Source organism: Corylus avellana, chromosome ca3 (genome assembly GCF_901000735.1).
Source record: "Corylus avellana chromosome ca3, CavTom2PMs-1.0".
Taxonomy (NCBI): Eukaryota; Viridiplantae; Streptophyta; class Magnoliopsida; order Fagales; family Betulaceae; genus Corylus; species Corylus avellana.
The window spans coordinates 39,419,822-39,431,302 of record NC_081543.1 but is presented as its reverse complement, the minus strand read 5'-3'; the positions used below and the strand labels follow the sequence as shown (position 1 = coordinate 39,431,302).

The 11,481-nt window shown below is 35.8% G+C and overlaps 2 protein-coding genes across 2 annotated transcripts; both read right to left on the bottom strand.

The window, feature by feature from the left end:
• Positions 1-1,755: 1,755 nt before the first annotated feature.
• Positions 1,756-2,196, bottom strand: LOC132174631 (oleosin 5). The gene has a single exon (XM_059586261.1). The coding sequence runs from the start codon at positions 2,194-2,196 to the stop codon at positions 1,756-1,758; it is 441 nt and encodes a 146-aa protein (XP_059442244.1).
• A 2,025-nt stretch (positions 2,197-4,221) lies between these two features.
• Positions 4,222-8,673, bottom strand: LOC132173950 (probable galactinol--sucrose galactosyltransferase 1). The gene is made up of 13 exons (XM_059585642.1): positions 8,258-8,673; positions 7,661-7,920; positions 7,470-7,560; positions 7,062-7,110; positions 6,863-6,954; positions 6,672-6,779; positions 6,439-6,573; positions 5,940-6,350; positions 5,685-5,826; positions 5,519-5,586; positions 5,298-5,432; positions 4,900-5,117; positions 4,222-4,812 (listed from the first exon to the last, which is right to left on the bottom strand). Exons 1-13 carry the CDS (start codon positions 8,446-8,448, stop codon positions 4,433-4,435), a joined length of 2,280 nt encoding a protein of 759 aa, XP_059441625.1. The 5' UTR covers positions 8,449-8,673; the 3' UTR covers positions 4,222-4,432.
• Between the last annotated feature and the right edge of the window lie 2,808 nt (positions 8,674-11,481).

Below are 11,481 nucleotides of genomic sequence, written 5' to 3'. Positions count from 1 at the left end.
TATTTTCTTAGTAATACTCATTTATAGTCGTTAAATTTTTTATACAATTCACAAACCCAACATAATATAATAATGTTCGAGTTACTACTGGGTCGGCCCATTTAAGTTTATTAATAAACCATAAACGAATCAATCAAGGATCAACCCTAATAACGAGTTGATGGGTCATATGAATAAATTCAAACCCAACAAGCCAACCAAATTACTAGACATAGATATAAATCATCATTTTAGCGTATCAAATGTAGTATAGTATTCCTAACAACACCAATTTGTATTATGAACGTATAGCATCCATCACTCGAAGATTCAATAGACAATAGGCGAGGTCCAATCCTCTCTTGCTTCATTAATAAAAAATAAAGAAGTAAAAAAATTAAGCTTTAATTTCCTCAAACCCAATGTTTGGAATATGTAAAAGGTAAGATGAATTAAGGAGTAATTTTAAAGTAAAAGGAAGAAATTAATTATATGATTCGAATAGAATGTTGTAAAGGCTGAAAGGCTACTCAAAAGGTATTGTGAAGGCGGCTTGTCGGCCCCTTAAAAGAAAACCAGCAGCCACCATCGAGAATAACGACATATTTGGAAAGAAAATAAAAATAATGCAATTTTATGATTAAAAAAAAGAAAAAGAAAAAGTAATGAATTATAAAATAAAAAAAGAAAGCAAAATTATAAGGTAGTTTCAACGTTTAAAGTAAGACTACTTTATTATATATATATATATATATATATATAGAGTGCTTCTCTCCCCAATATTCCACGTACCGTGAACCTCCTAGCTAAACTATATAACATCCATTAATTAATTTCTTGTTGGTAGTAATGATTTAAGGCGTTATTTCAACGAACTTAACGCCTAGCTAGGAATAGGACTCGATCTCCAAATTAATGGATGGAGAGTGTCGTTTCATTTTATGGTCAACGTTATTATGTCAGGATTTAATTGTTATTATTGTATTTGGTGGTGTGAATAATGCCACATAATAATAATAATAATTAAACTTAAACATATTGATTAGTCATTCAACAAAATATAAATAATGTGGCTTTATTTAAAATGTTAATTAGAAAAGTTGATAATTTACAAAGATTTTATGATGAATTCAGACTATGAAATAGGTCAGGATATTATTCATTTCAAATTAAACGAAAGTATCCTATTTCGCATGTGAATATAACATCTTTTAAGTATGGTTGTACCATTCCTAAAAGCCCATTTGGCACCACAATTTTGTAAGTCAAATGCACTTTTTTAAACATTGGTTAATTTATTTTACAAAATGCTTAAATATTTATAGAATCACTACTTAATGCCAAGTGTTCTTATTGTGTTCTTCCGATTTTAAGTTAATAATAAATATTTTTTTAAAAAAATAATATAAAAAATAAGGGTCAATTTATTTTATTTTTTTAAATAATATCCACGCGAGGCAATCATTTTGTAAATTATGAGATAATTAGAATGACTTCCCTTGGGAGATTGATGGCGTAACCTCTAACCAAAGTTGTTAATTAAGGAGTAAACCCCACTACCATTGCTTAGAACTTGGAAGAAATAGACTTTAATCAAACACAAAATATCCATATCATAACTTCATAGCCTTAACAAATTATTAACCTAGCTAGCTTCTAATCCAAGAAACTATACCCCCCCAAAAAAAAAAAAATCATTAAAACTTGGAATACATATCCAGAGAGAAATACATATATACATACATACACACAGAATATTTACAAAAAACCAAGAAATTAACTCATTTCAAACTCGATTCCAGATGTCATCTGGTGCAGATGAGCAGCCCAACCCTCGCCCAGTTTCTTCAATCTCTCCCCTGACTCTGCCAACCTCTCACCGAACGTCGACCCCACGTGATCTCCCCTGCCAGCTCTAAGCTCTCGGAAAACCCAGCCCAGAGTGGACACACCAGCCATTGCAATGGCTGCAGCCGCAGAGAAGCCAGCCAAGGCTCCCACAAGAAGAAGGGCAGCACAGAAAAGCAGAGGACTGAAGAGTAACAAAAGCGGAGAGGTTATGAGTAGTAGTGCAACTGATGCTATAAAACTGAACCCCGACATGCCCAGAAGCGGCCCCCCTATTGCCATGCCGGCAACTGATGCGCAAAGCACCGACCTCCCAGATACATGTTCCTGTTGGGGTCCCTCATTATAGACCTCTCGATACTCTGCCATTAATGATTCTTCAGTTTCTTGTGCGTTGCACGACGTTTTCTCTGGTGTAGTTGGTCTTATATTATACGTACGTACGCCATATATGGAAGTGGAGCTTTTGAATACGTGTTTCATAGCTGTTCAGTTTGAATCTTATGTGGCAGTTCCGAGTGTAAATGTAACACATGTTGGCCTACGATGTGACACGTAGCTATTGACTACTGTCCAGTTTGCACCGACACCGAATTATTTGGTATATGTCATCAGAAGCAGAATTTCCCTCCAGTCAAGCTACCCCATGCCTACAGCTACAATTTTCGTCTGACTTAGATTTTTATAAAAAATAAAAAAAATAAAAAATAAAAAAAAGGGGGGTTTATATGTGATTGTTACTGTGGCTCGACACAGTGACACTTTTTTAAATAATAAATTTCATGGTAATACACTACTTGAAAATTAACTTTTGAGATACAAGTTTGTTCAAACTCTCTGTTACCACTTTCAACCAAATTGTTAAGAGTATCCGCGACCACTCTAAACAATTCAATCTAGTAGTCATTGTAAGAATTCGGGAGAAGATTATCATATAAACATCAAATAAAAATACTAACCTCTAGTCATTGTTGCTTAAGTACTTTAATTGAATAATCTAGACTTAAATGTTTGTTGAATTTAAAATCTTAGAATTCTCATAATTTGTTGGAGAGTGATAGATAAGAGTTTTTGGCCTATTTATTTCTCGCTGAAAAATCACATGCTTATTTATAGATAGACCATGACCCTTATCCATAATTAAATGTTGCTTCCTTCCATATAGAGATGCAACATTTGGTTAAATGAAATAACTTGTCACCTTATAGTTATCTGTAGATTTAATTACCTAAAAATTTTAATTTAATAAAAACTCTCTTAATATAATATATGTGACATGTGAGCCCTTTAAATCTCCCTTGTAGGAGATGAATTCTAACGGTCATAGCCGCCAATACAACGGTCTGGATCACTCCCACGTGGTGGTTAATCTAGCCATACTTAAAAAATGCACACATTTCCCGTGGTGGTGCCCATGCCAAATGATTCCTGACTAAAGCAGGTTCGAGATGACCATCAAGTACAATTTTGATCAATTGCCTCTCACCTCACCTAGAGGCCATAGTAATTAGTTTTTTTCTATGCTGAAAAGTGGTAATTAAGAACCAAGAAAGTTACATTTACAGAATATTCAAACTGCTGAGTAATATGTATATGTTTTTTCAGCAGGGATGACTCTGAAACTTGAAATGTAGCCTGCAATTGTCTAGGCCGTCTTTGACACTTGAGGCAGAGTTTGACGAGGAACATCTACCGTCTCCTCACAATTGTCAAAACTCAAAAGCATAATGAGGCGCCACACAATTTTCTCAACAAATAACATAGTCATAGTCAATGTTTTGACAAAAACATGTTTTAAACAGTTTCCAAGCAATTACCCCTTTCAAGGTAAGGAGACAGTTAAATCACCTCCGACCACTTTATTGAGAATGATTATAACAGATTGAAAGTGGTCAAACTACCGCTAATAATATCTTTAGGATGACTAACTATCTTTTTAAATGGCGAGAGGGCGGTCAAACTACCTTAAAAACATTCAAATAAACCTTTAGCCTATTTTGACTATTTTTTTTCCCCTCTTTTTTAAGGCTCTTTTGGGGCTTATGTAGCATAATTTAAACCCTACATTGAGCTTGGATGGAGAAAATTGCAAGAGCCACTTCATTGAGAATGATTATAGCAGATTGAAAGTGGTCGAACTACCACTAATAATATCTTTGGGATGGCTAACTACCCTTTTAAGTGACGAGAGGGTGGTCAAACCACCTTAAAAACATCTCAACAACCCTTTAGCCTATTTTGACTCTTTTTTTCCCCTCTCTTTTTAGGCTCTTTGAGGCTTATGTAGCATAATTCAAACCCTACATTGAGCCTGGATGGAGAAAATTGCAAGAGATATCAATCAATGCTATAATGACCCACCTTTGTGTTCTAAAACACCTCAAAATCAGGGATTTGCACTTCCATATTCTTTCCCAAGGAGAAAAGTGGCCATTATCAAGCAACATAAGAGACTTGCAGACAACCAACATTTTAGATTTATCATCTATTCTAAACAACATGTTATACGAGGTAAATTCTACAACAAGAAGAGACCACCATTTCCTCCTAAAGAGCCAGTGAATCCCTGTTAAATGAATCCCCCTAATACTGCAATAAATGAATTTCATAGCTCAATGGTTATATTCCAGAGGTACAACTCTTCTTCTGGAACTCTCAAAGAAACAGTTACCAAACCATATCCTTCTTCGTATCCGAATTCCATCTCCTCTGAATCAACTGTTATTCTCTTGGGTCGAGCTGAAGAGTAGGCTCCAAAAAGGCCACACCCACAAACTTTCAACACAACAGTTGTGCCTTCCTCAGATTTTTCACAATTCATTACTTTGATGGCTCCTCCTGAATTGAACATCTTGATTAGGCCTATGGGGGCAAATCTAACAGCATTAGACAGTTCCCTAACAGGAACCACTGTGAAAACTTCATATTCTCTGGATTTTAGTGTAATTGGAATAGATGCATCCTTTGGAAGAAAAACCACCTCTCCTGCAATTGGCACCACAAAAAGCTCATTAGGTAAATTAAAACAGGTTTTTCTTTTTATATAAATTTTAAACGTTATGAAAAACATACCACCAAGATGAGAGAATATGACAGTATCCCCAGTCCATGTATCATTTGCAACTCTGGGCAGATAATTAACATCTTTAGCCCTGATAACCCCAGATATTGTACCAGGATGTTCATCGTGGATGAGGTTCTTCTTTCCAACCCTACACCAGCCAGCTCCCTGGCAGTTGAAGACCCCCACAACTCCAGAAAACTCATTCAGATTCCAGATCTTTAGAAGACTGCAAAATCAAGAGAAAAATAAGCCACAAAAGTTAAGATAAATGACCCTGAATACACAGCTTCTTGTGGGAAGTGAATGACATAGGGCACAATCTCATTCCGTTTATAACTTTAACCATTCCCACCACCACAATTCTTATGAATATGGAAACGCAATTAAGATTATTATCATTATTTACCTTTTTCCATCTCTAGCAGGATCAGAAAATAAGCAATCCCTTGTTGGTCTTCCTGGAAGTTTGGCCCTCAATATAGAACCATCAGGAAGTACAATCTTCTTCAAAAGAGTAAAGTCATGGTGTCCAGGTTTGTCACTGCATCACATATAGATGTCCAATATGAGAAACCATTGGTTCCAAGATATTCAGAACAAGCATAAGTTCATTAGCAGAGATATTACCTAACATAAATAGCACATCCTCCCACAGCACGAGCTGCAGCATGATATTCAGCCATTGGGTGTAGGCTCTAACATCAAAAAACAATCTCAAAATTAGCATCCAACAAATCGAGAAGTAATCTGATAATTCAATATAAACCCACAAAATCAGATTTTATTAGCTTACATGGAACATATCCCAATCCGGCTGCATAAATTCGCCCAGAAAAATGGTGTTGTAAGCAACTGATGCAATATGAATTGTGTGTGATGCTGGATCTCTAGGCCAGAAATCATCTGATGCCCTTATAACAGCTGCCCGCTTTGCACTGCATAAATTCAATGTCATACCAAATCATTATTGTCTAAAACTCTAAAGGAATGTTAACAAGTAAAATCAGAACCAAGAAAAAGAAAAACAAGAGTACAAAAGAGTAACTACCTGTACAAACTGTCTGTGCCGTGACTCATACAAGAAATAATTCCATTACCAGGGAAGTTTCTGGAAATAGATGCCTCTAAGGCCTGATGGTACTTTCTAGCAAGCTTCACCCTCCCACCATGACCTGCCCCAAGAGTTTCAAGGATGTTCTGAACATCAACTTTAACACCATCAATACCGGCCGATGCGAGATATGAGTGGAGTTCGTTATAGAAGTTGAAAACTTTCTCAGGGTTCACAAGGCCAAGTCCATTTGTTGTAATGCTTTTTAAACAATCACATGCCTCATTTGATTCAACACCGGGAGATGAAACAGGGTAGGCCAACTTGGACTCATAGTGTTCCATTGCAGTAACTCCAGGTTTAACTCCACCCCAATATCCTGTTATTGCATGCCACACATAAACGTACCTGGAAATTCCCAAAATGAAACAGCATAAATATCTTATAACATAAAGTTGCAGCACAAGATTTGAAAATCTAAGTAAGAGAATCATACTTCAGAGCATGTTTATCCTTTATTTCACCAACAATGTGGCGAAGTCCCAATGTTGGATCCTCCACTCTGTGACCCTCTTTGCCATCTTTCTGAAATTTGTGGTTCTCTTTGATATTTGTCAACCTGTTTGCAAAGCTGAACGACAGGAAGACAGCAATAATGACAAATATTGTAAGCCAAATATAGGAAAGGCGGCACAACAAAACGGGAAGTCTTTTGGATAAAGCACTCACTTGGCTGCGTTATCAGATTTAGATTCGATGCCAGTGGGATCCATGCCAACTGATTGCCATCCATCATCAATTATAACAAACTTTGGAGGAATTCCACCCTTCTCTAAGCTGCAAAAGTTATATTTGTTAACATCTTTCTATCATGCCATCCATGTGGCTTAAACTACTACCCATGATGAGAAAAGCAATACCTCTCTAAACCTTGCTTTACGCCCTCTGAAGTGACATCGGTATAGAAAGCATCCCATGTGCACCAACCAAACCAGTTCAACATGTCTGGCATCTGAAGCATATAATATACAGAAATTAGAACTTATGAAATTAAATATGAAAATATATAAAAACATACTCAAGCCAAGCCAAAGGATACTTTGAGGAGGAGAAGTGTACCTTCTTTCTCTCACGATGAGAAAATGTCTGTAAATGTTTCTCCACACTCCTGTACATAGACGGATTCTTAAGTTAAAATATGTGCGAAGAAAGAGCAATTCGCTTATCTAAGTTAAAATTCTGCAGTAAAACCTGGACTTTTGGACAGATTCAAAAAGTCTAAGAGGATAAGATATGGTATAATACAGGAGTGATTTGATTGACATGGTATGTGATAGTATTTAGATATGTAAGAGTTCTTCAGGGAAAAACACTAAAAAGGAAATAATGTACATGTCTCTTCAAGAACATTTTAGACATGAAAATTTCAAACAACATAAATTTCAAACTGGAGGCTTCGACAATGAACAGAAATTGAGGGATATTGGTATTTTCAATTTATGAATGTGGATAAAACTTAAAACTTACTTCACTGCATTTGTGATGACATCAAATGGGTCAGGTCCAGCTGCCACAAAAACCAAATGACTCCCCTCAAATCCTTCAACAGCGGGATCTCCTGCAAGAAACCACAGTTTTCATCATCATTTTAAAGACAGTCAAAATGACAATACACTGATCAGACAAATAAATACCAAGGATTCTATTTTTTTTCATACCACTTTCCAAGCAAATCTCCAATTCATTTTGTTCGTTTCCCTGAAGAACAGCCCTGAAATCGCCTTCAAGAATCGGTAAGAAAACAGTATACAAGGCAGATTGGTCCATTCCACCTTTGCTTTCTCCATCAATATTAGAACAATCGTGCGCTTCAACAATCAAAAACTGGGTCTCAAAGGGTATATCTTGGCCACAATTACCCATCCTCTGTGTCATCCACCACATCTTGAAGCGAAAAACGCACATAAAGCGCAATCCCCTGTTGAACCATAGAATTCATCACTACATGCAAGGCAATAATCCAAATTTTGAGCCTTACAAATACAGTGCATTACAATTTACACATAGAAACAAAATTATACATAAAACAGATTTATTAAAGCCGACAATATCCCAAAACAGTAAATTCAGTAATATTGCAAATTAATTCTTCGTCTGGGTGCTAAAAAAAACGAAGAAAGAATAAGATAAGATAATCAAAAGTTTTTTTGCCCAAAAGAAGTAGGAGGAGGTTGATAAGCAAAAACCAAAAGAGTCAATTCTTTTTTTCATTTCATTCAACAATGTAAATGATCAGAGAGAAACATGTTACATACTCGAGCTTTCCAATTGGGAAGACCCGGCGGCTACCGGTCTGATCGGATCTGACGCCAATAAATGCACCGTTCACCAATGCACCGCCGGAGGCCGGAGTTACCACAATGTTCTCATGCACATCACGCAACACACGCTTCCCCAGCACCACCAAGTTCCCTTCCGCCACACCTATCCCCGCCCCAACAGTCATCTTTCCCTTTCTTTATTCCCTCAAACCAAAAAAAAAAAAAAAATACAACACAACAGCACCACTCAAATGCGAAAAAACAAACACAAAAAGAACCGAAACAACAAGCCGAAGAGTCCTGGTGCTACGAAAATTCAGGAGACGATAGATACGTGAAGCAAACACATTGATACCCGTGATAGTTCGTGGGTGGGGGCATTTTATAGTGATAAAACTTTACACGTAAAAGGGCCCCTCCTCGGACTTTGTGCGAAACATGGAATCTATGCAATGGATTCGTTGGATAGATCCAACTATGTCTCATATCATGTCCCTGTGTTCAGGAATATATGTGCAGTACCTTATAATAAAACAGGTTATCACATGTTTTGTCAGACATGCATGTGATCCACCTACCCATCATGTTAAATCGAGACCGTTCATTTCAATTGGTGGGTCACCTGCCATTGTTGTAAAATCATAACAGATCGTCGACTTTGCCAAGTTTATATGATACGGCTGATACGATCAAGACAGATGCACTGGATTGTTGCCTTACAAATATCTCCCTTGTGAATGGGAGCTACGTGGCTTCCCGGAGACGCTTGAAAAGCGCTTTGAGTCCTTTTACGGTTTCAACCTACGTGTAGCCACATCAGATGGTACGCAGATACAGCTCAGATCCTACTTGGCGTTTAGATCAAGACAGATGTGACGGCGTGGGACAACTAGATTGCCGTGTTGAGTTTGTGATTGGACCGGCTCCAGCTTTTGCATGAATTATTGTTGATTTTTTTTAAAAAAAAATTCTGAGCGTGAATCATGATTCATTATTGATTAATAAGTTATAATATTAGTTGCGTCCACGTATTCATGATTGTGAAAGAAATAATTAATGGCGCCCATTAAAGAGACATAATTAGTCGAGTAGTGCAGCAATGTCTAAATTAATTGAAGGTTGGAGTCATTTTAAGGTGGCTGGCGGCATTTAGCTTATAACATATGTTTCATATGTCATTCCTTTTTTTTATGTTTAGAAAACAAATTATAAAAATTTATTTGCATTAGATTCTTTATATTTAACTAGCAACTCTCAAAAGAGCTACTACAGAACATAAATGAGGGTTGCAACGTATTCTCTTTTCTCTCTTCTATTTCATCTTTTTCTCTTTAATTGTGAATTGCGTTGAAATTTTGTAAAAAAAAATTGAAGGTAAATAGAGAACTTGTATTTGTTAAATAAATAATATTTTAATAGTATAAAAAAAGGTAAGAAAAACTATTATAATAGGGAAGCAAAAAGTATGTAGTTTTGTGCTCTAAACTTAAGGGAAAAAAAATGTTGCTACTAGTACTCTTACTTATAGGCAAATCCACAACTTGGTTTCTTGAACATCGACTAATCACCTTCTCTCAACTATTTTTAGTCATTATTTCACTTTTGAGAGTCTAAATTATTTGCCAAGTCTTCTTTCAAGTATTTTTAGTCATTATTTCACTTTTGAGAGTCTAAATTATTTGCCCACCAACTTGCATACTTCAAGTATTTTCAGTCATTATTGCGCTTTTGAGAGTCTAAATTATTTGCCCACTAACTTGCATATTTTGGGAAACTCGGAACATTTATAGCTGACTTTTTATATATGATTTGTTCTTTAAATTTAGGAAAAATGTTAAAAATATTAAAAAAAAAGTCACCCACAGCAAACTCTCTAAATGAGCATTAAACATCAGGATTGCTATAGTAAAACCCAAAGAATTGGGTTCCACCGTAGCAGGATTGCTATAGTAAAACCCAAAGAATTAGGTTCCACCGTAGCAATCCTGATGGATTATTTAATCTTAAAAACACTCTCTCTCCTCTCACGGCCCTTTATGCACACAAACCGTCTTTTCTATCTTAGACGTCTTGCTTCCTCTTTGTTCAAGCACGCACAACTTGAAGTGTGTGGATGGACTTTGCTAAAAAGTTGAGTACTATATGCACTTTAAGCACTACTATTCCATGAGCTAGAAGTTCATGGATGAGCATCAGAAGTCGCCGAAGAGTACTGAGGTGGCGACCACAAACTCGTGCTCGTTCGTGTCGAGTTCAATTGCCAACTGGAGGATCTCTAGTCGTGGAGTTCTTGCTTTGGGTTGATGGTTGATCTACTTGGGATGGCTTTTGATTAGAATCATAATATGGATTTCTTTGATTTTTGAAGGGAAATTTTGGTTATCATGGTGATTTGGTTTGCTTAGGGTGTTCTGAAATGTTGAGATGGGTCATTTGATTTACCAGGTACATGAAATTAACGTCCTTTTAGAAGAAGAAAAAAAAAAAAAAAGGGCTTAAAATTTGGTTTTTTTGTGTGGATGAATTGATGTACTGGGTTTTGTGATTATTCCAATACGCAGACGAGAGAGAGAGAAGAAAAGAGTTTCCAGAAGAAAGAAAAAAAAAATGAAAAATGAAAAAGTAAAAAATATTAGTTTAATGATATAGAGAAATATTAAGGGAATTTATTGTGGAATATATTTAAATAAGAAAACAAAAAATAGTTTAAATCTTTAAACTTAAGAAAAATGATTGGATAGATATTAGGAATGTTCTAAGTTAGAGTAAAATGAATTTTCACTAAAATATAATAATAATAATAATAATAAAAATGGTAACTTGCCCCCGAAGAGGATTGATCCAAACCTTTTAAACAGACATAAATAATGAGTTCCTTTGAAAGGACATTTTCCATTACATAGGGAGGGAGGATTGGCTTAAACATCCAAAGACACATGCATACAGGGAGGGAGAGCAACACAGCCTACACATATTGTTGCAACAACATTATCCACCGTATAAGGTGAATTAGTCAAAACCTTTAGACAAGCAAATATAGGGATCTGGATCCTCTCCGATTCAAAACAAAAAAACGGCCTCCTGTTAATGGTCAAGATGGCCATAGGAGAAATGACACATGTATCACCTATTAAAATATTATTTTTAAAATAAATTAAAATTAAAATTATATATATATATATATATATATATATATATATATATTTCAATTTTTTTTT